Source organism: Tiliqua scincoides, chromosome 1, assembly GCF_035046505.1.
Source record: "Tiliqua scincoides isolate rTilSci1 chromosome 1, rTilSci1.hap2, whole genome shotgun sequence".
Taxonomy (NCBI): Eukaryota; Metazoa; Chordata; class Lepidosauria; order Squamata; family Scincidae; genus Tiliqua; species Tiliqua scincoides.
This window is the reverse complement of record NC_089821.1, coordinates 71,349,028-71,376,935: the sequence shown is the minus strand read 5'-3', so window position 1 is coordinate 71,376,935 and position 27,908 is coordinate 71,349,028. Positions and strand designations below refer to the sequence as shown.

Here is a 27,908-nt window from a genome sequence, read left to right as displayed (position 1 = left end):
ACAGCAAAAGATAAGCTGCCCCTGTATGCTTCAAACTGCAATAAAGTCGGAAATAATGTTGTAAACTTAGGAAAATGCTGAAGCCAGAAAGGAAGTGTTATGGGGATGCATGCCTCAGCCACCCCAGTTAAGTAAGTATTCAGTATTGTGACTCATCAATGTCACCTCTATCAATGGGGGACAACCTATTTATAAGAGTTACACTGAGGGAAGCTTGCATTCTTCTCCCTGCTCACTTGGATCAGGAATCACCCAAGTGATATTCACCACGGTGGGGGGGGGGGTGTGAAGAACTCTGAAGAGTTCAAAGTGCAATGACTTCTATCAGGAACAGCAGCAGAAGCCTCCTTAGGAAAGGTACATCAGAAAATGTACTCACATCACTGTAAAATACATAATGTCAAACACAGCCTCAGGCAAGTGAGGGAAAATGGAACTTCTGTCTTCCAGTTAAGATAAATGCCATTTGAAGCCACAGTTGCCAAGTTCATCTTCAAGACTCAGACATCCCTGACAGAACCTAGTAGCTTCTTGCAAGTAGTGTCTGGGAACAGATGGGAAATGCTCAAGTGTCAAGGTCTCCAGTGTCAAAGACATCATCATCATACCAGTCTATCAGTGCCCAAGTAGCAGGGCAGCAAATAGGCCTTGCTGGTTTCCACAGGCTGCAAAGTGCACATTTACCAACACATTCTAGGCATGTATACATCACTTGAAGTTGGTCATTTGATTTTCTCTGTAAACCGCTTTGTGAACTTTTTGTTGAAAAGCGGTATATAAATACTGTTGTTGTTGTTGTTGTTGTCATTCACCACAGGAGAATTTTACAAGAGCTGCCCTACACAAAAGTGGCATCCCATACCATCCCATAGTGTCAGATTACAAGCAAGGAAAATATACCAGACTATGACAAATGCAAAAAGGGCAGAAGTTTCTAGCAACAAGGAGAAGGTAGCACTGAGTCAGACTGAAGAACTTGTATCAAAAAACATACACTCAAGCAACATCAGATACTAAATTTTAATGAAGTCTTCCTTAGGGGAGAAAGAAATTGGAGAGTATTTTCTAGAGCATGCTGGAGGGCATAACAGTGATCACTACTTTGTCTTACCAGAGAAGAACAAGGTAGATGTGCCATCTCCTAACACACTCATCCACAGAGCCTAGCACCAGGCTAGGACCAAAGGAAAATGCTCGTAATGGCTTAAGAAGCCATCACCAATGTTTCTTTTGTAGTACACAATAGCGCTTTGGACTAGTACATTACAAGACCTGCTTCTCCACTATTAAGTAGGAAATGCTTCAAGGATTAATGATAGTCAGGAAGACTGCACCAAAGACTAAGGAAACATGGACATGTACAGAGAGAACAAGTATATCAAGCTAGACACACCTCCTCACTGTTCAAATACCATCTCTTAAGGAACACTGGGAAGTTCATAAGTTTGTTTTACTAGTGTAAACACATTTTGTTATCCCACAGTGTTTGGCCAACAGGGAACATGTTCCCTGGCTGTGAATGCTTGGGACTTTGAGCTGGCAGCAAACATGTCCAATCTTACCCCATGGTAGCAGGGCATTTCATAATCTGATATTGAGGCTGATAGTGCACAGCCCAACTTAAGACATTGGCACTTAGCAGCAAGAGGCACTTGTGGCTCAGGTGATGAGGAACATGGCAAGATCATTGAACTGCAAGGAATTCACACTAAACATTAAATAAGTTTTCCAAGCTTCTGTGTTTAGAAACTTCCGTTATTAAAAAAAACTATAAACAGAGAATTTGCTTCTTTTGATCAAGTCAAACATCTCCTTTGTCCCACTTCCCTTTCCAAAATATAGTTCTATAATGGATGCGCCGAACAAGATGCTCTCTCCATACTTCCAGCACTGGCTCTCTTAGTTTCCACTGAGGTAGGTTATTGCCCCCTCTGCACACTGCATGGGAGGACAGGTTGGCCACTCGCTTGGTCTCTCATCACTTTACCAGGCTTGAGCTGCTGAGGGCCTGAGGGCCTGTGGATTTCTTGAGAATCCCAGATGAGTATTTAATCAGAGGTAAACTTTGAGTAGCAGGGTTTGGCTCAGGGCTTCGGACAGGCTCCTCTCCATCTCGCTGGGGAAGGACTTTGCTGTTGGGAAGAATACACTATTTAAGAGAAAGAAGAAAAAATGAAACTGGCTTACAAAGCAGCTTCATCATTCTGATGGAAAAAGAACTCTTGCTACTGCACCAAGACATACACCTGATAGAGAGGAGGGATTGGGACCTTGTGTGTCACCTCTGGGCTTAATTGTGCCAGATCCGTCCTGAAGTTAAAGGAAAGAAAGGGTTGAAAGTAAGAACTTTCAAAAAATTGTGAAATGGGCACCCTTATCAACATTTTCAAGACTCCTGCATAAAAATAAAAATCCTCAGATCATAAAGACAATTTATAAAATAGAATTAAAGTAACTTCAAATAAGCTAATTGTTTAACTAAAAGGAGGAAGGCTAAAGTATAGCCAAATTCAACAATCCTTAACAGATTCAAGAGATAAGAGTGGCTGCTGGCGGGTTTCTACAAAAATGATTTGCCATTAAGAAGGCAAATGGCCATTTGGCTGCTGGCGGGTTCCATTCACAATGGGAAGAACTGTTATAATGCCATCCCCCATCCCACTGCAGCAGACCTAAAAGCATGCAAGAAATTCTCTTTCTAGGGCTTCAGTGATCCAGAAACCCTTTTCCATTCAAGCTCCTTTCATTTTTTTTTTCAGATCAGCCACAGGTATGAAGTTATGACACAAGAAACATGATCTCACCTGGTTCTCCCTGCTTCTACCTTGCTCAAACCATTCAAGTGTAGATCACTCTTCAAATAGATGTGGGCTCTTGGCACTGACCACTGGAGTTGAGAGAACAGAATAGTACAGCTAGCTGAATGGCAACTTACCAACCATGGAGAAAAGTGTTCCTTGCCTCCTCTAGAGTACTTTGAAAACTCCAAAGTTACAGAGGCAAGAAAAAGTCTTAGATACAACTTTAACGCATGCATGCATCCCACCCCATGACTATACATGTTTGGTTAACTGGCAGAAAAGCTGCCACTGTAGCAGGCATCACATAAAGATTAATACACACAGACCACATTCCAAACACTAACCAGTTGTGTGATATCTGTCAGTATTCCATTGTGATAGCCTTTGTGACACCAGTTTCGAAGTAAGTCCACCCCTGCAAAAAGAAAAGCCACACAGTGAATATAAATCAATGTGAAAGAACCAGTTAGGAGTACAGGTCATGCCTCGTTATCCACTGGCATTCCATTCCGGAACACCCAGTGGATAAAAAAGGAGCAGTGGAAAATAGCATTAAACACCCACTTCAAGGTTTCTTGTTCCTCTGTTGTTGCCCGAGAATGCATTGGTATAGGCACAATACTGCATTCAGCCACTAGATGGGGTGAATAATGGAATCTAGTGGAATGAAATTATTGTTATTTAACAGTACAAAGGTAGGATTTTGGTGCTATTTTTCCTTGTTGCAAGGCATTTCAAGGTGGACCTCAATATCAGTGGTAAGTGCAATCAGTGGAAAGCTAGATCGCACCTGTACAATCATTGTAGTGGTAATACCACATGCAAAAGTTTGCATATATGCTTCTGCTACTGGATACACACACACAGATTTTAAATCAAACCACACTTGTATGATTGTCTTTTGAAGCCAATGAACTTTTACAGTCTACTGTGTGGTTAAGTACAATGGTCATACTCAGCAGAAGCAAGTAGCACTGATAAAAGGGGTGGCTCATTAAGGACTGAAGGGATGGACTAAGATACCCACCAGCAGTTCACTCTAAAATATACAAAATAAAACAGGCATATTTTGGAGCTAGACCAATGAATTCTAGGAAGGAAGACAGCTGTGGGTGCAAAGCCTTGTCATTTATCTTGAGATGTGGAAAATGGTAAAGATAACAGCAGTGACCCAACAAAACAGCATTGTCCAAATTAGTTTGGTAGTCTGTAGCGGTGACAAATTATAAGCGACAGGGTGTGAAAGCTACATATCTGATCCACTGAGAAAGGGGTGACCCAAACAATTCATTAGCAGCAGAATCTGCTCAAAACAAGCCCCTGAAAAAGGTGATAGATGCTGGCTTACCTCTGTTCTTATTCACGAAATATTTCAGCTCCCACTGTGCAGTAAGGATGTTGAAGTAGCGCGGCTGCTCAAAAAAGCGCAGGTAACGCATGGAGGTGCGTGAGGGGAAGACTCGTTCAAATTGTCCACGTCGAGCAAACTCATCCTCCGTGTCTACCAGGACACGCACATCTTCTGGAGTCAGGGAATCCAGAATGGAGGAGTAGAAATCCTGCAACCAACAGGGAAATGCTGAAGGTTTCCAGGAAACAACAGTACAAGACTGTACACAGCCTCACTCTTTCTTGGAGAACATTACTGCAATATTTACCACTGGAGGGGTTCTGGGATTCTCATCACAGTCACACAATCTTCAGAGAGTGACAGAAAGGAAGAAGAGATGCATCGAAACTTGTTGGGAGGGAGAGATCTCTCAAGCAAACCACATGAGATCACGTGGAGTTAGAGACCTGCAGTACTACCACCTTAAAAACACACAATATGATATTGCAGCAACTGTTACCCTGCACATGCCCGATCTCATCTGATCTCGGAAGCTAAGCAGGGCCAGGCCTGGTTAGTACTTGGATGGGAGACCACCTGGGAATACAGGGTGCTGTATGCTTATATATAGTCTTCCGAGACAGAAGGTTGCCAACCATGATATTTTTCTCATTACAACAAGAAAAGCTGCCCTGATTTCCTTAACATATTAGACTGGTTCAGATGTAATGGGAATGTCCCAACACACTAACAGGCTAACAGAATGAGGGGCATCGGGGAAAGGCATGCTTCCACCTACCGGATCAGGCACTTTTGGGCTCAAGTAATAAGCTCTCTTTGTCTTCTCAGCAGTGAACAGCTCCAGAGATGGCCTGGACTTTTCCTTAACACTAGTCAAACTGGACATAATGATGATAATTAAAGTTAGTGCACAGAGGGCTACTCAGTCAAGCCAACAACTTCAGTCACCAGCAGACAAAAATCAGCAGTGCAGCAGCCTATGCTCAGTGTTAGCACACTGAAGCCACAGCTACTGAAAGAACAAGACCCAGCAGAATCTTCAGAAAGCAATCATAGCTCCAAGTGGGCAGCTATCTGAAACCTACAATCAAGTGAGAGAAGTTGAAAAGCAAGGCCCTTTCCCTCATTTCCCACTCAAATCCATTACTGAGGGTCCTCTATGGTATTTTTCTCTACTATCCACTGAATTTCTCAGTCCTCAAAAGAAGTCAGGTGGCAGAAGCCAGGACACAGATGTCCTATCCACTGTATCTGAGGGAATGTCAAGTTGTTGCTTCACCCCCCACCCCACCATTCCAGTTACAGGAGAGCTTAAGGCTATCAACCCTGAAATTAAACCTATTTATTCTATGTCACTTGCCACAAAACAAATGGAAGTCATGAAGCAACAAGTAGATCTGTATAAACTCTTCGTGCTCACACCAGCACTTGCATGAAGAAAAACTGAGTCCTGCTTAATATACATTTATTCTATCTTGCTTAATTTATTTTGCTTCTGCTAAGCATAAGGAAAGGTAAAGAACTATGTCCACTACTAATGCACATGTCCACATGTGCAGCCCTATACAGAGGCTGGCTCCATGGTTTTGTGCTGAAATGGTATGTTGTACAGCTATAACTTTGCATCTGAGACCGAAGCAGCATCTTTCCACCACAGTACCCACAAAACAGAACAAGACTTCCCAGCCTAGCATCTCCTCCTGAGTTTGCAATCTATGGCCCCTTACCTGGTTGTGGAGCTGCTGGCACTTCCAGAGGGTGAGGCCACATCATCTGCATTTGGCAACAAAAAACCAGCCAAGTTGAGAGCATCCCGAACCATTTGGCCTTTGATGCTCACATCCAGAGGAGAGTTGGAATGAAGGCTGCAGTGGAAGCAAGCATATCATTAGAAATCTTGGGAAGCTCACCTTCCTGTTTTTGCTCAGAGCTTTAACATTTTGGAACAGCTATTTAATAGATATACAGGGAGGCCCAGTATCTGTGGATTCAGGGATCCGTAGATCAAGTCCAGGGTCCCCTGTGGATCAGTATGTGCTCCTTCTGGAGGAGAGGGTAGCTCAGTTCCCAGTGCCATCAGAGGGGCTTCTGAGCTCAGCAGAGGCCAAGGACATCTGTCCCCAGCCTTTGCCAAGCTCAAACTGAGCTCCGCAGGCAAAATAATGCAACTTAAAAAATAACGCAATAAGTCACGTTATTTTGCAGAGCTCCCCTTGCCTCCAGGGAGCAGCCCCCCAGGACCATGGGGTCAGGCCCATATCCCGGTTTCAGCTATCCAAGGTCCTAGAACGGAACCCCTGTGGATAAGGGGGTTTTCCTGTACACCTCTCCAGAATAGAGAAAAGGAAGAGTTCTGCCCCAAGACAAGACAATATCACATATACGATGGGGAACTCTGCTACCCCCAAATTTACAGTAACCTCAAACACAGCTACAACATACCTACAAGCAAACAATTATCAATATGCCTTGCTTAAACCAAAAGATAGGAACAGATCTCTGTACCAATGCCATGTGCACCCAACACTTCACTTATCTTTTTCTCTGTAATCTGTGATTTGTGAACAGGAAAATACAGCTTAAACTGATGCTCCTTAAGGCAGTGCTGCTGCCTAAATGCTCCTCAGTTGATCCAGGAACATTTCTAGTTACTCCACTACATGAAATTCATAGTCAGCTTGACTCCCCCCCACCCCGGTCCAATTCATGATCTCAGTTTCTTGCTTCCCCCTATAATCCCTTCTGAACTTCTCACTTCCATTGTCTTGTGCCTCCTTCCCATTAAAAAGAGATGAGCCATGTTCAGGTAAAGGAAACCCCTTTACAAAAACAAAGACAGGCTGAGCATTTTTTGGCAGAATGATCTTGATGTCAGGGATCAAAACTATAGTAGATGGTGCACCAAGAACAGCCTACCTGGGGGAGATATTGACTTCCAGAATCCATGGCTTGAGGTTCTCATCCAGCATTACATCAAACCCAAACAGCTCGTGGCAGCAGTAAGGGCGCCGCACATACATCTTCACAAGATTGATTATATAGGGCTCTGACCTGAAAGGTGACACATGAGCGTGATTGCTATTGAGCAGCAAAACCAGCTTTGCATGAGACACTGTTCAGTATCAGCTCTCTTAGGCATCTGGTACAAGCAAGCCATCAGAGAAGAGCCAACACAGAGTAGAACTGCAGTCAAGGAGAGGTCTACTGAAAAAGCCAAAAGGAATTTTGAGCATCACTGAGGAAGGTTAAGAAAAGGAAGAACCTCCCAATCCAGAGCAACTCACGCAATTATGGTCTTGACAACAATATCTTTTATCTTCTCCCAGATGACATCACTGTCAACTCCTTTCTCATTCAAATAGCTCCAGAGTGCCTTCAATGCCCTGCAGAGACAGAAAGAATGTGTGCACCCTAGTATTTCCAATAGATCATTAACTCCTCACTTTCCCATTTAGAAGGGGAAGGTAACACGATGCAGTCTCTTTCTGGGCAGCTAAAGGTACACTTGGTTCCTTTCCTATGAGAAGAGTTGGACCACACCCAGGCTACTGCAATTAAACCCTCTGAGCTACAGAAATGAGAACATCTACTGGCTCAATGCCTCGAAAAGAACATGCATTATAGCATGAAGAGCTTCTTCTGTCTGCCCCACTGGTACTCACCACTTGTGACCCTGGCAAGCTGTTTCATCTGTATTGGATTTGTATTCAATATTCTTCTTGTTGATACTGTAATTTGTCAGGTGCATGTATTTGTTATTGAGGCTCTTCATGGAGGAGGAATACCTGGGATAAAGAACAACGATTACATTAAAGCATGCATAAGGTGAAATCCATCACTGAACTGAATGGCAAGGAGAGGAGCAACTAAGAGACACATACACACTCGTCTCTAATACATCCTCCATGCTACCTGGCCTCCCTCCTACAGCATGTGATGGTGGGAGAGCAGTTTTTAGCTTATAAAGAGATGCACACACTGTAACACCTCAGCTACACAGCACATGCAAATTGGTTCTCCTTCATTGCTTAAACTAAGGTGTGCACAGACTGTTGCACTAATGCCACGAGCACCAAGGTTCAACTTTTTAAAAAAATCTTGAATTTGTGATTCATAAATACACAAGCACAGTGTTTTGTGTGTTCAACTCTTATTCCTACAGGCAGTAATACTACTGTCTAAAATGCCTCCTTACTCAGGATCCAAATACACAAATGCATACTCGGGAGGTGTGCTTTCAACTGGAAGCACCACCTTTTACTCTGAAACAGGTACATGGACTACCAATCTCAGACAGAACTCAGATGCATAGGGAGGGGGAGAGTAATGAAATTCTCCTGAAAATCGCCCTGCTAAAGTGGGAATTTGCCCCTTAATTGTTATTTTTGGGAACACATCACTGCTTTGGGGAGTAATTTTTAGGAGAAAAACAGTGCAAGGAGGAGATTTAATTTCCCCTTCACCATGCATCTTGGTTTTGACTGAGATTAAAACAACCTTGCGGAGAGGCAAAGAAAAAAGGAGATGCTTCTTGTCAGAAGCATTCCTCTGAAGTGCACATTTGTAGTTTGGCCCTCAGTCTAGAGAGGCAGCTGTAATTATTCCACTGCAAGGAATTCATATTCAACCTCTTACTGTAGACAGCGAATACCCACCCCCTTATAGACAACTAATTCCTGGGAAACTTACTTGCAGCTGGCAAAACGAACAAGTCCATCTTTGAACAAGTAGACACGCAGTGGATCATAGCATGTGACGTAAACATAAATCCTTAAGTCAAACTTACTTCCACCAATGAGGTAGGGTTTATGTATGTATCTGCAACAAGAAAAGGGCAATCTAATTGAGCACAGAAATAGCAGCCCGGAGATTCAGACAAACAAAACGAAGGTTATCATCTGTAGCCTACCCTGATGACACAGAGAGGGCTTTAGAGACTACTGCTGAAGCTCCACTTTTTCAACAAATACCATCCTATGTCACAGAAAAAGTTAATCCTCAGTCAGATTCCATTCAACATAGATAACTAGAGGCATGTTAGCTTCTTCGTACCTCTAGAAATTCAACCAGCTGGCAGGATAATAAAAGACCAATTTGCAACACAGGTTTTTTGGAGGTAGATCTTGCTCACCTTTGCACCAGCAGTGGCCTGCGCTTGGGCAGCTGGCTCCACTTATGGATGACCTGAATGCCAATGCCCCTGGCTGATGCCGGCTAAAAGAAAAGAGAGGTGCAGGTAACATCCATTTGCTGCTCTCTTACAATTCTAAGCTGGAGAGTCTGTATATATTCTGGGAAGGATAAGAGGGAAATTGGGAGAGCAGCTGTGGTACATTAGAATAATTAACTGTTAGCCCACCTTTGGGTCTTAAGACAAGCCTCCCCAGGAAGCTAGAAAAAAATTTAAACAAAGTAGCAACACAGCAAAAAAAAAAACTTTTAAAAATGATTGAACTGACAGATTTGTCAATAAAAGCTTCATACAGGAAATTGTCTCCTGTTTCTGGACAAAAGGCAACATTTGTTGCAAACCCACAAATGGAAGTTTCTCTTTTCCTTCTCATGTATAATGGAAAATATGTGAGCCCAAGGCTCATTCCTGCTTGCTCTCATAACTGAGTGAGGTCTTTGCATTAGTGAGAAGTTCTTGAAGCCTACAATCATACTACATTGCCCAATGCAGTCCTTGTGGTTTTTAAAATGCAGTCCTTACAGTTTTCTCTGTGGCAGTGTTTCTCTAACTGTGGGTCAGGACCCACTAGGTGGGTCGCTAGCCAATTTCAGGTGGGTCCCCATTCATTTCAATATTTTATTTTTCATATATTAGACTTGATGCTACCATGGGATGTGACTGCATTTGGGGAAATATTACAGACCTGCACTTTAAACAAGCCACTATGTATATTCTTTTAACAATTCTAGTAAATGGGACTTACTCCTGGGTAAATGTGGGTAGGATTGAAGCCTAGGATTGTTAAAAATTTTGCTGTTTGATGACGTTGCTTCTGATCATGACATCACTTCCGGTGGGTCCTGACAGATTCTTATTCCAAAAAGTGGGTCCTGGTGCTAAATGTGTGAGAACCACTGCTCTATGGTGTAGAGAAAAACAAAGCATGGAAGGCTCCAACTAGAGGGAGACACTGTGCAGTGCTCAGGGGGCAAGATTTTTTTTTTACCCTTTACAACACCCTGTTCAGCATCTGCTGCCTCATCCTTCCTTCTTCTTCATTCATGTGCCACAGACCCTTTCCTTTATCCAAAATATTCAATTCTGAAAAACCTTAAATTCTGCAGTAAGAATTTATAGGGAAAAGATCACTATGTTATGCAAACTACATCAAACTTTCATGCTGTCATGGTACATTATTATTAATTTTAAAAACGACCACCACCACCACCTATAGGGGTATAGTGGTTAGAGTGCTGAGTTTAAAACAGGAAGACCTGGGTTCAAATCCCTGCACAGTTGTGAAGATTACTGGGTGCCCTTGGGCCAGTCACCATCTCTCAGCTTAACCCACTTCACAGGATAGTAGAGAGGATAACCAAAGGGGAAGGAGCCATATACTCCTAGGAGGAAGGTCTGTATACGGATGCGGAAATATCCACCATAAATATTTATCTACAGGTTTCAAGACAATAAAAATCCAGAAGAAGATTAAAACTTTGATATGCAAGAAAGGAATCTACCACCTATATGGTAGTACCCACTGACTGCGGTCCACTGAAATAACTGGGACTTAAAAGTAATCACTACTAACTTGTCCCACTGTGACTAACTTACTTTGGCTACAGCCCATAGGTCTCAAGTTCTCTTCTCCATGGTGTGCTAATGTGCATTCAAGCTACAAATCAAGGAAAGGAAGGGAAAGATGACCTCAGACCAGTACACCCCCCTTGCACCTAAAAACCAATGATAGACTATCTGGGCACAGCTATGGTGAAGTTAAGAGAGAACTAAAGTATACACATGAAAATGGTAAACTCACAAGAAGAGAGCTTACACAATTGCCAGAGAGAACTAGAAGGGGGAATGCATTTTGCTACCATAAGCAAGGAATAGCATGGCTGTGCCAGGTACACCCCATTCACTATGAGATCAGATCACTTCCTCTAAGCCCTCACCGGCTTCACAATCCATTTCTGACGGCTTCCACAATCTTCCCAAGCCTTTTTGAGCAACTTGATGTCTTGTGGGAGGATGAAGGATTGGGGCAAGAAGTTGAACTCCTTCTTTCCAAAGCGGGCCTGCATTTTGGATACATTTCTCCACAGACGGTCTTTCCGTCCAATTTGGAATGAGCCAGGAAAATGGTTCAGCTGGAAGCAAAAACAAAGCAGTGAGATTCTCTTTGACTCCTTGCTTGCTACTTTAAAGGGCAACTGGGAATTATCTTTGTCCCAAATTCAGAGATATCTGTGAGAACCTACGTTGTCCCTGCTACCTCCAAGCCCCTGGCTGGTATTCCCTACAGAGAGTGCCTATGGAGTAAGCATGCCAGCACTGAAGAATCTACCAAACAGTGTCATGCAAACCACAGGAGGCCTTCTTTAGAAGCACAGTCACTACCAGCAAAATAGGAAGGGATGGGGGAAGGGATCTGCCCATTACATTAGAGAACAGGAAAAGTATCAGTCACGTGCAGTAAAAGGACGGGGGAGGGGGAGAACAGGAGAAGGCAACAGCTGGATGCATTTCACCCTCCTCCCCACACTTGTATGATGCTCTTCAGTAAGTTCTTGTGTAGTACAGTTACAACTCATACCTTCTGGTGTTCCCTGATAACTCTGAACCCAGGAGATTTCATGTGATGGCCCCAGCAGCCTAGCCAGTCATTGTTTCCTGTAGGCAATAGGGCAGTTCAGAGACCATACTTATGATTAACTGAACAACATGTTGGATCCATTTTTCAGTCCTATGCTGAGAACTATAGCAGCCTTTGCCACTTGAGACTTGGCAGATATGAATCTGGAACATTTCTCCAGCTTTATCCACACTTGCCCTCTCACTGAGAACAAGAGCAGTCTCATGAAAGAGGTCTTCAGTTAAAACCCTACAGAGAACAATACATGTTTATAACTAGCTTCCCTTCTCTTCACTGACTTTCCATCTACTCTTCATTGAGGCCAAGCCCAGTGAAATTAAGGATACCAAGTTACCATCCCTTTTCCAGATCACTGTGTCCTATCTAACTCTTCATCCATTAGAGGTTGGAAGAAAGGTGAGTGTATATCAAGTAGCAGAAAACAACAGTTATGGTTTTGTGTTACCACACAGACCACAACTGATGACCCCTGTACAACAACAAACTCTACAAGAGTCACAAAAACTTTTATGTTTTATTATAGTTTTATTCCAGGTCTTGAACCTTCTTCCTCAGTCTCTGTAAAAAGACATCACAATGTAATTAGTGTGGTCTTGCAACAAATAAATAAAAATACAAAACATCAGCTCCTCATGGGTAGTAACCACTTCAAAGAAAGCTGTTCAAGGGAACACATCCAGGCCAGAAAAGAACCAGAAAGTTTGACAAAGTCTTGGAAGGAAGAAGTGGAAGAGCAGCAATTAGATCTGCAGATTCCTAACTTGCAGTATCATGCCAAATCCTCCATGCGAGAAGTATACTGGGCTAACTAAGTATCTGAAGTCTCTCACAGCCCTATACTAGGCATGTCTACTCAGACACAAGTCCCATAATAGCCAATGGGAAGGGACAGGATTGCAACCTCAGTAACTAACACCCAGATTCTTAAGATGGAACAGTGAATTTGTTTAACATCCAACACTAGGCCAATGCAAAGCAGTGGAGTTCTGTGAACTTGGGTTCATTTAAAAGGGATGGAGATATGTACCCACATATCACTCCCATATGGAAGATAACTCACTCCTGCTGATCTTGAAGTGGGACCTGGCAATAGCTTGCTTCACAATATTGGGGGTCACTGTGCTCATCTTCCATCGTAGCATCCTCCTCTGCTCCCAAGGGAGTTTCTCCACTAGGAAAAAAAGTAAACCCTAAGGATAGAGGAATACTTAACCTGAGGAGCCACCAGCTTCTTCAAGTTCAACTTAATACAACAGTCACAAAGTAGAAAAAATAGAAGGGATAGATTTTCTCTCAATGGATCTTGTTAGGATCAGGCTATCAAGTGAAGTGGGAACTCTTAACAGAAACACTACCACCTGCTGTATAGGGATGGTTCATCTATAAGACTGACCAAAGTGCTCAACTCAAGCAGCAGGCTGGAAGAGGTGGCAAACTGGGAGGTGGTATCCCACACCCCCCCCCCCAACATACCCACCCCCTACTCTAGCTGGCTGTCTGACAATTGCCCCATCTTTTTAGTTCACTTGAAAAGTGAGTGAGAAGACGGGGGCGCCATTACCAAGATTATCAGCAGCAAAGCTGGAGGAGAAAGTAGCAGCTGCTGAAAACCCTGACAGGAAAAAAGGTCACCTGAATGAAGCAAAGTTCCAGGAAGGAATAGGATCCTGAGGCCAGTGGAGCCTTTCCTTTCCTCATCAGCTAAGGCAAGGATGAATACAGAGTTTGAAACAGAGTTCAGTTTGTGCTTTGTTGGCAGTAGACAGCAGATGGAATAAGTTTAGAAGGGCAGCTCTAACACAGGAAGTTTGAGAAATGCTGCCATAGCAAGGAGCATCCAGAGTCTATGCCTTGCACACCATAAGCACTTGTGATTCCTATTATTGAAAACACCCAGAACAGAGTTGCAAGGAGATGTTGCATTTTCTCCCTCCCCCCCCCAACTGTGAAAGGAGGCAGGAAAGAGACTCCATCTGCTGCAGTGGTTCCCAACCTGGGGTTTGGGTACCCCCAGGGGTACTTGCCAGGTCCACAGAATTGAACAATGGCGGAAAAAGGCAGGTCTGTATTAGAATGCCTTGAGGGGCTGGCATTAGAATGCCTTGCGGGGTAACACGAGGAGTACAACTTATGGATATGGGCTACAAAGGGGTACACAAGTCAAAAAATGTTGGGAACCACTGTGTCACAGCATTAAGATCAAAAGCCAAAATGAATGACTCAGAATATTACCACTCTTTCCACCCTCTTAACATCCTGGATCCTAACTTCTTCACTAGCAACCTGAAGATTCTACAGTTCTTCAAATATACTAGAAGCAAATCTAATTTTAAATCTCTTTCTTAACCAGAAGACCTCTGTTGGTCTGTTAAATACTTGGACAGAAGGAAGTCCCCTGCCTTCTCTATGCCAAACTCAACAACATACACAAACACCCCTCTGTCTCCTGCTTGAAATTGCAACTTGTTCCCCATGCCCCTTCTTTGTACACTAAAGCCTTCTGGTCATGCCTGTTCCTGTAATAAATTCACATCCACTTTACCTCGTTCGTCCCGAGTACCAAAGTATATGGTAGGAGACACATTAGGAAACAGGCTGCTTATGAGAGCTGGCTTGAGTATTCGTTCTTGACCTTCAAGTGGTGGCACCAATCCCTCAATACAATTCCTAGAAAACGAAACAGTCTTATATTTTAATCAGCTGTTTTTGGTCACTCTTTTTAAGTATTGCTTTATATATGTATTATTGTGTATTTTTAACCTTGTTGTAAACTGCCCTGAGCACCAAGCTTTTAGCTTGGGGAAAAGCAGTATATAAGCCTTCTAAATAATTAAATAAAAAACACAGGTAGAGCTGGGGCCATCTAAAAGCAAGCCAACGTACCCCCTCTTCTGAGACACTGACTTTCTGCTTTCTGGTCCAGTTTTAATTCTTAATGGATCAGGGCCCTGAGGTTCCTGATCAAAATTGACTGAGAAAATGAAATTTGCTTTGGCTGGGAAACAACGACCCAGAATACAAACACATGATTGAATATATTCTGCCTTTGAGCCCAACTGCTGCTTAGCAACTCTATTACTCTTTTCAGGGGACAGACAAGGACAGAGTAAGATGAATGATTTAACAAGGCAGATGCAGCACAACCAGTACCTCCATGGATTGACTATAAACCAAAAGATAAGAAACACTGTGTCTAAGAAACAAAAGACTCAAATGTGCCATGCAGAGAAAAAACACCCATTAATCCTGAAACAAACCTGGATATAATAGCCACAGAGCCATTGGGAGATAAGCCCACTGAAGAAGAACCATCGGATTCACCTATAGAGAAAGAAAACAAAGGTTAAGCAGCAGCAAAATCTTGGCCACATCCAGTCAATACAGGCAGAGTATTCACAAGGGTTGCCTACCCAGAACTCACATGGATGGCAAAAACTGCATTAAAGCAAATCCATTAAAAAAAAATCAATGTCCCTTTGCTAGGCAATAAAAAAACAGCCTTGCTGATCTTTATGACGTAAGACAGAGTCATTAGGCAGGCGGACAATCCATCAATCTCTCTCTCTCCAGGAGCTTAGAAAGGCTTCACTCTGAGCCAGCGACCCCTCCCTTCACCCAGAGCACAGTGCTGGGAAAGAATGCAAAGTGATTATCTTTCTTCCACATTAGGGGGAAGGGGGGTTGCTAGCTGAGAGTGAAGCCTTTCTAAGCACCTGGACAGAGAATGATTGATGGATTGTCCACCTGCTGACCTCTCTCGCATTAACGAGGCTATTGTTAAACAACTTTTTTCTTTAATTTAAATGGCGCTTCTCATCCTTTTGAGATAAAACCATGGGTGAAAAATCTGTGGATAATTAGGTTATACCTGTACCATGAAAAAATTCATGGTACCATGAAAAAATTCATGGTACCATGAAAAAATTCTCCTCGTTCTATGTATGTATGTTGTAAAAAATCTTCAATGTTATATTTCTGTCCATGTTATATTATGGTGTGTGATGTGAAGATACCAATATTAAGCAATTACTACAATGGTAGGAATCACTGAGACTTTGTTCCAGGCTTTTTAAAAAAATGGCAGCAAATGTATGCTGACAAATTAGAGGTCAGTGTATAGCAGCCTTTTTTAAAGCCTGCAATTTTGCAGAGGGATAGGGAAGTAAGTAAAAATTACCTTCCCCATCCTCTTCTTCTCCCTCCTCATCCTGACTGCAGGCATCTTCCAAGCCATCTGGAAGCTCTTCCTCCACATCCTCTACCTCCAGTTGGTCCAGCAGGGGCAGGTTGACTGCTTCTCTGCAATACAAAGGGTTGCATCTGCAAAGTGAAGCCCTTTAGCTAGATCATATATGTTCCTGATATTCCCCTTCCAGTACACACTGGGACTTCAAGATATCAGACTCCATGCTTGACCTAGCCATTTAAGAACAAATACAGCAAGACACTCCATAGAGATACTTCATTATCTGCTCTCCATCATCTCTGTCACAGTGGAAATTTACAAGAAATACAGTATTTTAAAGAACCTATTCCTAGGCACATATGATATTTTCCCTCACAGATCTCACTCCAATGTAGTAAAACAGCATATTCACCAGCACATGTGATGGTACATTCATGTTATACATGATTTTTTTCTTACACGGAAGCACGTATATAGTGGTAGCCAACTATTTTGACATAGTTATTTTGCCATAGGTATTTTGTGCCATGTAAAAGTGATGTTACATACCATGTTTCCCCCAAAATAAGACACTGTCTTATATTTTTTTTTGGCTCAAAAAAAAAAAACAAAAACACACACTAGGTCTTATTTTCAGGATAGGTCTTATTTTTTAATATACAACAATCCACAGTCATTCATGTACAAAAATATACCATAAAAAATATCCCCTCAGCACCCAGGAGGATGCCTGCCTGCCTGTCTACTCAGAAGTCAGTCCCTTTATAGTTAATGGGACTTACTCCCTGGAAGGTGTGGAGAGCTTCAGAGCCCAGTAGGCAGGGTTGCCTTGCTTGCTGCTTCCCGCCTCAGCTCCTCCTCAGCATCCTCTGCCCAAGGCAGCACAGCAGGCGCTTTCTAGGTGGCACACGCAGGAGTGCAGCGTTCCTGATCACGTTGTCCAGAAAATTTCTTTCTCCAGAAAAAAAGCCTCCTCTATCTCCTCTATTTTTCTCCTCTGGAACTGAGAATGTTGCAGCCCTGCCTTGCTGCTCAAGGAGGACTATAACTGCCTAGTCAAACTATAACTAGCAGACTAGGATAGATGATCCTTTCCCTCCCTCCCCTTTTTGATCTTCATAGCAGTTTCCCCCCCCCCCCAAAGGATTCCATTTCCAACCAACTCTTTCTGTCCAAATACAGCTATCTGCAAGTATCTCTCTGATCTGTAATGGACCTGCAAACATGCCTTTTACTTGTTATCTATATTTAATAAACTTCAAATTTAATAAAACTGTCTTGTGGTCACTGTTAATTTTGAGGCACCTTGAGATTGGTTTACTGCTCTTTCACGTTAACAATCCAACCCCTTGTCACACTGCTGGATTTGACCTCTTGCTAGCTAATTTCCCCAATTTCAGTTATTTGTGTGTGTGCACATGACACGTGTAGGTCACATGTGTACAAGTGAATGAGCAGTATTGGCAACAGATTGCCAGAGAACACAGTGAAGCAGTGTTGACAACAGTGACAAAAGCGGTTTGGGGAGAAAAGAGAGAGAGAGAGAAATGCAAAGGACAAAACCATTTTCACAATCTCCGGTCATATTTTGGACTTGACTTGTGAAACACTTGTCAAAGACTGACTACTAATGATAAAGCAGAGTTGTCATCCCTAACTCAAGAGATGTTTTGGAGACAGTGATATGATAAAACTGTAAGACTAGTCTAAAACTGCAATCCTATACCCACTTTCCTGGGAGTAAGCCCCACTCCCTTACTTACCTTACTTACAATGGGCCTTACTTTCAAGTAAACATGCACAGGATTATGCTGTAAGAATGCAAGATATTGATAGATAACAAGGCTTAGAAGATATATTAGAAATATACAGATACTAACACAGGCTCCTGTCCATGCTTAGAAAAAGCCAAAACAAAACAGAAAATTGTATTACCTTTATCTTCAGCTGCATACACACATTGTACTACACACAGTCCTAGCCTTAAAGGATACCAAAAGCAAATACTATGCTACCAATATACACATACCTCTCACAGTACTTACTCAGTATCTTTCACAATGATAGATGGGCCCAATTTTGTATCTGTGCTTAACTGAAGGGAAGAAATTTTTGTCTCTACTTCAGAGACAGTACTCTGTGGGGGCAGCTCCTTTTTAACTGTTGGCTCTGTGCTGTTCACAGGTGGGTGGTTGGCAGGCTTGTTCAAGGTGTTGAGGTTGGAAGGCTCAGGATTTGAGCCGAGGAAGCGAATGCTGATGCGTTTAGTGCAGACATCGGCAGCTTCTGTGCCTGTAAGGCTCTGGTGGCGGCTGCCAAGTTCCAGATTTGGGGGACTGGCAGCTGGTACTTCTTTTGGGGTAATCTGTGCCACAATGTGAGGTCTCCATCGACTGAAAAGATTGGGGTGGAAACTTGTATTCATAAGGCAAGAGCTGTCAATACGGTGACCAAATTCATTGTAAGTGCCAACCTTCCGGATACCACTTGCAGTCAACTTCCTCATGGCTTCTGTCAACCGCACATCTTGTTCTTTCAGATTCTGTGACCTATTCTCACCATCCTCAAGTCGCCAAGAGGGTCTTTCTGTTTTGAGGACTGTGCCATTGTGAATAGGTAAGTGAGATTTGGCACTGGCTTGCTCAAGAGTCAAGCCGCTGGCTTTTGCAAATTTCCTTTCAAGATTCACAGGACAGCCATCGCCATTTCCTCCAGAATGGGTCCAGGAAAAGCCAGGAGGCCTCAAGAGACCTTTCAACTTCTTGCTTTCAGGTGGCTGTTGATGCTGCTGCAAAGGCACTTTAGCACTAGTTGGCCTCAGAAAAGAGTTATTGTTTAGCACTGGTTTATAGCAACTGGAACTCTGCTTCCCTGAGCTTAGGGGAAACACTTTTGACACTGGACTGGAACGCTCACCAACAGTGCTTGGCACAAGGAATGGATCCATGGTTGAGGATGACATGATGTTGTTTGTACCAGAGCAATAGGCAGGGGGTGGGATACGAAAAGGTTTTTTCTCCAAAGTACTAGGCTGTAAGCAGATGGAGTCAAGCCTCCGGTAGGGTTTGTGCCTGAAGTAAGAGCGTCGATAGAGCAAGGTGCTTCCAAGGAAGTTTGGGAGGGACTGGGCCTGAGGTGGTGGTGGGCTATGAAGCACTGCCTCACCACATAATGATTCTGGGTACAGCAAGCGGGAATGCTGGCAAGAGAACCCTGAGTGGACCAGGTGGTTGTCGTGGAGAGTGGTCACATGATTCCGTTCCAGCTGCCAGATGGGCTTCACAGGTTGATTAGCAAGATACCAGGCCTTGCTCTCGTGGAGCTTTGCTGTGAGTGGTGGCACCGTCAGACCTGATGGGATGCCCACCTGGAACTGGTTTCCTTTCTTGAGGCCTAGGTTATAGGCTTCTGGCCCTGCTGAGGCCATGTAGAGCCATCCCACATCATCAGTGAGCACAGTCCATAAACAGGAGTCAGAGCAGCAGCATCGTCATCTACAGCCTGAAACACACGTAAAACTAGTGAGGTCCACAAAACCTACCCCATACTGGCATCCGCTTTCACTGCTAACTAACATTGACTAATAGACAACAAGGCTATGAAGATTAGGAACACTTCCATGTTCTTCTGTAGGGAAGAATGGTCAACATGTTGTGATTTTGTCAAGGGGACAAGAGTTTAACATGTACTGATAATGTGAATAAGCTAAAGAATACAAATGATTGGTGTTTCTATTTGTGCCTACAGCTTGCACCTGCATGTTTCTTTTATTCTCATGTTCTCTGCCAGTTAAGGTCATGGATGTCTCATTCACTTTTTGCTGTAATTTTAAAGATTTATACCCTGCAATCTTATCTAAAAGATTCCTAAGAAAACATCTGAAGTAAACTAACAGGGTAGTAATTTAGAGCAGAACTAGACTTTTCACATTTTATATACTGCCTAAATTCCTCAAGGAACTCACAGACATTTTACACACACACACCCAATAGTTCCTCTCACTTTTTTGTTCTTGCAACAATCCTGTGGGGTAGGTTAGATTTAGAGATGGTCTAATCTAGTGTTCTTCATCCTGTAGGTCTTGACCTCAACTGGATCACAAAGTCTCATGGGGGGGGGGTCACAGCAACCTTTCAAAGCCTGTGCAAGAGAGAGCTTGGATTCAATCCAGTAGTGGTACTGCCTTATATCAAGAACTCAGTTTTGATGATCCAGCACAACCTCTTCTCACTGTCTTGCCCTGCAACTACTAAGACTGACCCTGCTCAGACTACTATCTCACAGGGTTGTAGTGAAGACACAAGAGGTAGTAGGAAATGCGGTAGGTAGGGGTGAGCAGTGAAAGGAGCAGGGGGGTGGGCAGATTGGGTCCTGGGAGGGGGCAGGATCAGCTGTGAGTTCTCAGCCTCATATTCCATTTACTACGGTTGTGGCACAAAAAAGGTTGAAGACCACTGGTCTTCTAATCTAATATTCTTAATACTATTACTGACTTGCCCAAAGTCACTCAGGAAGTTCTACGGCTGAACGCTCTGAAGCAAGTTTTTCTGTGTTCAAAAAAAGCCCTCCCATCAACCCTGATCATCTTACTGGTCTTGTCGCATCGCATCTGGTCTCCCAACTCAGAAGTAACTGGTGATGATGTCATCACTAGCTACTTCCAGTGGTACTTCTAATAGATGGACTATGTGAAGTGGTACGGCAGAGGATAAATGTTGAGACACACTGTCCTAGAATGTAAACAGCAGAGTTTGAAAGTGGCAGTCTTAAGGGCTCCAGTCTGGGCACAAAGAGTACAATATACTACTCATTTCTCCCCCCCCCTTTGGTTTGACTTTCTTCAAGCAATTTTGTTTCCCAACCAAGCTTCGCTATTATCCACAACTAACAAATGTAAGTATAGGGCATGAATCGGTTTGAAAAATGAGCATGCAAAAAGTCTTGTTGCATGTTGATACAGTATCAACATATCAAAGTGCTGCCAAATCCCACACTAGAAAGCAGTTATTTCCCCCTTCTGGAAACATTCAGATTCATTGTTGCCAGAGTTGCTAATATGTCTTCATTACATGAAATGTCAGAGTTAAAAAAGATTATTCCTCCCTCATTCTTCCAACTGCGCAGCATAGATTATAACCTCAGGAACGAGATCACCCATGCCGACAACGAAAAAAGATCTGACATTTTAATTACCAGGTTACCAGTAGGAAGGCTGCTTCTTTCCTGCCAATGTCTGCTGACTCAGAGACAGTGCTTAAAGAAAGTCTCTTGTTTAATATGCTGACAGAGCCTGAAGGAGGCATAAGCAAAACTCAGCCCAAAGTGGCTCCGAAAGACCCCCATTTTTGCCAGTGACCTTACTAATGGATATTAGTCAGAGACCAATAATAATCGGTATTACTAGAGGCTTCCCAGAAGAGACTGAATGACTTCTACACCTTTCAACGTGCAAGATAACTTATGAGACAATATTTAAAAAGACGTCAGTAGATTTGAAGGTGGCAGGAAGAAGGAAGACATCAGAGCTCATATATCCAAAGCACCTGAAAGGAAAAAAGGGGCTTAAGGTGTATATTGGTCAGAAGTGCCTTCACATCTCTTTAAAAAAGCTGGTTTTCAACATCTCAGGCAAAGAAAGAAACTGGTCCAAGCTATTTGAACAGCAGCAAGTTTTCAGCCACTAAAATCCAGCTGTCCCAGAAACTTAGTGTACTTCAGAGCCAACTATTGAGGTGATCAGCTCTTTAACGTCTATCATGGCCAACAGACAGCTCACAGAATTGACAACAGTGTAAGAGTCAAATATATTAGGATCCATAGCTTGCACCACATGGCCCCTCTGACAGCCTGAAAGAACTCTACACCAAATACCTTGTCCCTTACTTGATAAAAACCAACTCCTATGCCTGTTCATGCCTGAGACATCTAGATGCAGCCTTCTCTTGCAAAATGCAATTGGCCCCAAAGTAACACTTTGGAGCTGTTATACTAGACTCCCACCATCAGAAGAAAGCCTAAGGACTTGACCAACAGAGGAGAACAGCCTTGGCTCCCATAATAAGTTTCCCTGCTCTTCACAGCAAGCTGCCTCTGTGTCAAAAGAATTGTCAACACCTCACTAACATTCTAGAACAGGACTCTGTCTGGTAACTGGACAGTGTACTCCACAACTCTTGTACTCCTTCAGATGAGCAGTTAGACCAGTGATTTTCAACCTTTTTTATCTCATGGCAAACTGACAAGGTGCTAAAATTTTCAGGGCACCCCCTCTGTTTTTTGACAATTGACAAGGTAGACTACCCTGCCAGCAGGGGGTTCAATCCCCAATGGCCCTATTAATTACCCACTTCCAAACCCCTGCAGCACACTCACAGACCACTCAGGGTACACTAGTTGAAAATCACTGTGTTAGACATATCAACATCACAAACCATCCTGAAGGACTATCCTGGAAGACTTCAGTTTCTGTTCCAAATCTATCAGGACCTATCAGCCAAAGGGCTAACTTAAGGACCAATGGATGAAAAGCAACCCTATGATCCGCTGCCAGAGGATCTAGTCTCCAGTGCTAATTCATTCTCCCTGCAGTGGATTGCCAATGCGTGCATGTTTCAGTTCAGAAGGCAGCACTTGATACAACTGCATGTATCAGATTACCCAGTCTGCACTCAACAATTCCAACGTGTAGGGATTACAGCAAACACACAGATACTATACTAAACACTTGGCAAGATAGAATTTCCTCTTGTAAATAGCTTGCTTGATATCCGTCAGATTCTGTTCCCCATGCAGCGGAAAATGCTCCCCATGTTCTGATGAAACATAAGGTATTTTGAGGAGTACAAGACCAATATTATAGAACCAGCAGGTTCTTCAGATTCCATCTAGCAACTTCCAGCCTTATTCGTATCTAAACCTTCCTAGGAAGGCCAATCCTATGGTTAAAAATTTTACTTAGGGGTCCATGCAGGGCAAGCCCTACCATTATGTAGGGTGAAGGATCCTACTTCAGGTGTTAGATTTGGTTTCATTAAATATCAGAAAACTGTCTAGATTACTATGCAGTTATGACTACAGGGGCAGCCATTTGGATTTTCTTCCACAGGCACAAAAATATCTTCGGCCATCTCTGGCTCCATAACTTCGCCTGGAGGCTAGTTTCTCTGACCAGTAGTTTTGAATATTTTTGAATATTTACTTAAAAATTTATCTTTATGCTACTAAATTTGACTGGTTGCAATTCCATATGCTGCAAATATGGCCCATTTCTAACACCAGTAAGTGATTACAGTACTGGTATAACCTAATTATCCATGGATTTTTCACTGGAGGTTTTATCTCAATGCAATGAGAAGGGCCCTTCAAATTAAAGGAAAAAAGTCATTTAATAATAGCCTCAATGCAAGAGGGGGCAGTCGGCTGACAATCCATCAATCATTCTCCAGGCACTTAGAAAGGCTTCACTCTTAGCCAGCAGCCGCTCCCTTCCCCCTGAGCATGGGAAAGAAAGATAATCATTTTGCATTCCTTCCCAGGGCTGTGCTCTGGGTGAAGGGATGGGTCACTGGCTCAGAGTGAATCCTTCCTAAGCACCTGGAGAGAGGCTGATTGATGGATTGTCTGCCTGCCTAATGACTCTGTCTTACATCACAAAGGTCAGCAAGGCTGTTTTTTAATCGCCTAGCAAAGGGACATTGTTTTTTAAATGGATATGCTTTAATGCAATTTTTGCCATCCATGTGAGTTCTGGGAACAGAACCCTCACGAACAATGAGACTTAATCTGTATGTTAAACTCTGATACTGTACTATGGCAAAAACCTTCTAAAAGATTCACTTGTTGCTTTAGGGCGCAATCCCAACTAGGAGTTAGGCGAACTTGCACCAGCTCAAGGGTGTCGCGAAAGTGCTATAAAGCCCTTTGCACCATCCTGGAGGCAGTTAGGGCAGCACAAGGGACTCACGCCAGCCTAACCTAATAGGTGCCATTGCAGGCCCCAGGGATGGTGAGTTTGCGCCAGCCGGGCTCAGCTGGGGCAGGGGTCTGGGGCAGGCAGCTGGGGCAGGCAGCTGGCGGGCAGTCCTGGGGCAGGAGGGAACCCAGTAGTTATGCCAGATCCCAACCCCATTCCACGAATATTGCAGAGTGGCTCCTGAGGTGGCATAGGTCCAAAGAGACCCATTAGGGTTATGGTGGCTTACCTGAGGGTAAGGATAAGTTTCCCCTTGCCTCTGGCCGAGCTGTCTCTGGCTCCAATCTTGCACTAGATACAGTACAGGCCTCCTGGCCTGCCTGTTTCTAGGGCAGGTTTGGATTGCGCTGTTAAACAGCTAAGTCTGGCATACAACTTTTTTGACATAAGAGTTTTTGCCAAAGTCTTGCACATAAGCAGCACACTGCTCTCTTGATCCTAACAGCAGCACGTGAAATAGGTTCAAATAGGTTCAAGATGATTTACCAGACAAAAAACACTAATTCTTATCTATCATTCACAGCCATAAGTTCTTCAGGCACTAATATGATAGCTAGCTCTTTCAGATTTCAAAGTGCTTAATAATAAAGCTATAGGAGGTAGATTCAAGTCCCTAGATATTTCAAAATAAAACAGCTTTATTTGCTGTTTTTTTTTTTCTTTAACTGCTTTAGAAACATTACCAGAAAGGTCCTTTCCTTGTTAAGCTGAATATTTTTTGGAAGCAGTGCTTTCTCCATTGTTCTGAATTAAAACTAAAGGCAAAAGGTCTCCTTTGCATCAGCAGCATGGAAGGGAGGCTCCCCAGCAGAACAGAGCATTCTGCTCACCCAGGGGAAGGATTCAGCCATGCATCAGATCTGATCCACAGGACAGAGTATGGAAAGCCCTGCCCTAAACAGACAAGGTGTACACCGAAACCACAGCCAGCCACATCAAACCACTAGGGCCAAAACTGCACTGACAGGGATCAGGGATAAAGCACTTGCTTGAAGCTCTATGAACATATGTTAATATACTAGTAGAGTCACTTTGGATGCCCTTCGAGGGAGATAAAGCAGGATAGAAATTTATTAAATAAATATGTTCTGCTCTATCTGGGCATAGGGTATATGTACTCAGATACACATTACAATGTGTGTGACTGAACCCGTGTTCATTTTTTAGAGAACTACAATCTGTATAAACCATCATTTATCAACATTTGTCCCCCACTTTGCATGGTCCACCTATTGGAAGTACCACCAGAAGTAACTGATGATGATGTCATCACCAGCTACTTCCGAATTGGGAGGCCAGATGTGAAGCAACAAACACAAGTAAGACGATCAGGACAGATGGGACAGTTTTTTTGAGCATGTGAAAAAGCATACGCTGGAGCTCAGCCTGCTGTGCAAAGCCTCCTACCACTGTTTGTCATGTTGTGTTGCTGATTTCACTGCCAGGCAGCGGGGGCCTGGAGGGTCCAGCAAGTACCATCAGACACCACCTCGAGTACCACTAGTGGTACAAGTACCACTGGTTGAGAAACGCCAGTATACACCATACACAGTGGTTCTCAAACTTTGAGCGAGCTTTACTCCCTCAGTAAGTTCTTGCGGGGGAAGGGTTAGGGTAGCGACTTGATCCCCAGGATCGCATCGCTAAAAGGGGTGTTTGTGACTTACATTACGTAGGCAGAGCTGCAGCAGGCCGCAGGGGGTGCAAGGAGCCCTGCACAGTCCTTCACAGCACTCCCCGAGGCTTGGAACATTCAGAAACAGCAGGAGCAAAGCACCTCCTGCAAAACGGAAGTGCTTTGTGCTCGCTTTTTCCGAACATGCCAAGCCTCAGGGAGCGCTGCGCAGGGCTGTGCTGGGCTCCCCACACCTCCTGCAGCCCTGCCTACGTAATGGAAGTCACAAGCACCCCCCCTAGACCTCCCCATATGGGCACAATCCTGGGGATCGCTTCCATGCCTCGCCCCTTAAAGGGATAGGGGAACCTTTACATGAACTGGTGGGTCACGACCCACCAATTTGAGAACCACTGCCATACACAGATTGCATTGAATGCAATGTATGAGTAACACTTCCCAGTTACAGACTAAAAATGATTATATCAGGGCCACAGATACAGTTTAATGCAGTGTTTTTCAAATTGTGGGTCGCAAGTCAATTTCAGGTGGGTCCCCATTCATTTCAATATTTAATTTTTAATATATTAGACTAGATGTGAACATGGTACATGGTTGCAGTTGGGAAAGTGTTACAGATCTGTACTTCTGAACAATGTTAGTAAATGAGACTTACTCCTGGGTAAATATGGATGGGAGAGCAGCCTAGGAAATTTTCCTGCCTGATGATGTCTCTTCCAGTGGGTCCTGACAGATTCTCACTCTAAAAAGCAAGTCCTGGCGCTAGAAGTTTGAGAACCACTGGTTTAATGCATGAGCAGGGCCCTTCCCCCAGGCCCTCAACACTTGAGTCAGCCCATCCACGTGTAGAGCTAGCATGGCGGCGGGGCGTGTCCACCCTGCAGAAATCTACACGTGGGTCTCGAGGTCAGAAGTGAAAGTCGCAAGATAGAAATGTCGACCATCTCATCCATGTCGACCATCTCATCCGTCTCTAGGTCGAGGCAGGAGAAAAAACAAACCATCCCCTTAACACCTCACCTGCCCAACACTTCCAAAGGCGCCCAGAGTGGAACTACCCCTTACTTGTTCCCCCAAAGGGCTGCCCAACCGATATACACACACAACCACTTCTCAGCTTCACTGCCAGAAACCCTGGAGCTGCTGCCTAGGTGCAGCCTTCCGCACCCACCAGGAGGGGAGGGGGAGGAGGGAGAAGACATGAGAGGAACCCACCTGCAAGAACAAGAGTCCCACCGATGCACCTCAGAGGCATGGGTGAATCCAAGGGGGGTATGTAGCCCCCCCCCCAAAGTGTCACACCAGTGAGGAGGAAAGTCAGGTACCAGGGACCCACTGAGCAGAGCTGAGTTGGAATGAGAGCCCAGGTACCCACTGGCCCCAAGCTCACCCGAGAACCCAGGTCTACCCACTTGAAGAGGGGGCTCCAGAGGGCAGAGCCTGCCTCTCCGCCTAGGGACCTGAACTCTGGAGTCGAGGGAGTGCTCACGACCCCCCCTGCTGTGAGGCAGCCGGGGGGGGGAGGCGAAGCTCTTTGGTGGGCTGAGGCCGCCGGCTTGAGGTAGCCCGAGTCCCACGTGAGCTCCTGGGGGGAAGAGAGGAGCACCCACCTCAGCACAGGGTCCTCGCTTCGGGCAGGGCAGGGCAGGCCAGAGGCGAGTCCAACGCCCCCGAGCGGGAGGGGTGAGCGGGAGGGGGTCTCCTTCCAACTTACCGGCTTTGGGGAGGGCGGTGACTTGCCCCCTTCCGGCCCGACCCGAACCGCCCGTCGTTACCATGGAGACGCTTCCGGCCAGGGCGGGACACCGTGCGTGGCGGCTTGTCACAGCCACATCCCCCACCCCGTTCCAAAGGGCGTGATGGAACCCGAGGCGGGGGGTTCTTTGTCGGGGCCCGGCCACGGAAAAGGGCGGGAAGGAAGGCCACAGAACCGCCTCCTCAGCCACACGCTCCGAGCTTTCCCGTCTCTGGGTCCCCTCGGCCCTCAAAATAAGGCGGGGTTTTGTTTTCGCACGGAGTGCACGTCCCCCTCGTTGGACTACATCTCCCAGCACCCCACGGGGCCTGAGGCATGTCTGGCCCTGCGAGGGGGCGGGGCGGGCCTTGAGGTTGATTGCGTCACCGAGCGAAAAT

At 44.4% G+C, this 27,908-nt stretch overlaps 1 protein-coding gene and 1 pseudogene across 3 annotated transcripts; one reads left to right on the top strand and one right to left on the bottom strand.

Moving 5' to 3' along the window:
* Positions 1 to 280: 280 nt before the first annotated feature.
* Positions 281 to 27,741, bottom strand: TTLL4 (tubulin tyrosine ligase like 4). 3 transcript variants are annotated; one of them, XM_066611614.1, is made up of 19 exons: positions 27,490 to 27,741; positions 18,213 to 19,668; positions 16,159 to 16,301; positions 15,239 to 15,302; positions 14,524 to 14,648; positions 13,042 to 13,152; positions 11,922 to 11,998; positions 11,281 to 11,475; positions 9,284 to 9,366; positions 8,842 to 8,970; positions 7,815 to 7,937; positions 7,437 to 7,535; positions 7,069 to 7,203; positions 5,880 to 6,017; positions 4,931 to 5,030; positions 4,150 to 4,360; positions 3,146 to 3,216; positions 2,805 to 2,887; positions 281 to 2,132 (listed from the first exon to the last, which is right to left on the bottom strand). In XM_066611614.1, exons 2-19 carry the CDS (start codon positions 19,592 to 19,594, stop codon positions 1,979 to 1,981), a joined length of 3,423 nt encoding a protein of 1,140 aa, XP_066467711.1. In that variant the 5' UTR covers positions 19,595 to 19,668; positions 27,490 to 27,741; the 3' UTR covers positions 281 to 1,978. The 3 variants fall into 3 exon arrangements, with proteins under 3 accessions (XP_066467711.1, XP_066467713.1, XP_066467712.1); XM_066611616.1 differs by having other exon boundaries at positions 16,159 to 16,280; XM_066611615.1 differs by lacking the exon at positions 27,490 to 27,741 and adding an exon at positions 26,991 to 27,066.
* LOC136638159 (5S ribosomal RNA) lies at positions 4,637 to 4,750 on the top strand (annotated as a pseudogene).
* Positions 27,742 to 27,908: the final 167 nt, after the last annotated feature.

Bases quoted from the DNA above. Each gene is read 5' to 3' on its own strand.
- TTLL4 (XM_066611614.1), bottom strand. From the start codon at position 19,594: ATGGCCTCAGCAGGGCCAGAAGCCTATAACCTAGGCCTCAAGAAAGGA. The intron at 13,153-14,523 runs GTAAAGTGGATG...TTTTTTTCCTAG, and splicing joins TGGTACTCGGGACGAACGAG to TGGAGAAACTCCCTTGGGAG. The intron at 7,536-7,814 runs GTGAGTACCAGT...CTGTCTCTGCAG, and splicing joins GCTTGCCAGGGTCACAAGTG to GGCATTGAAGGCACTCTGGA.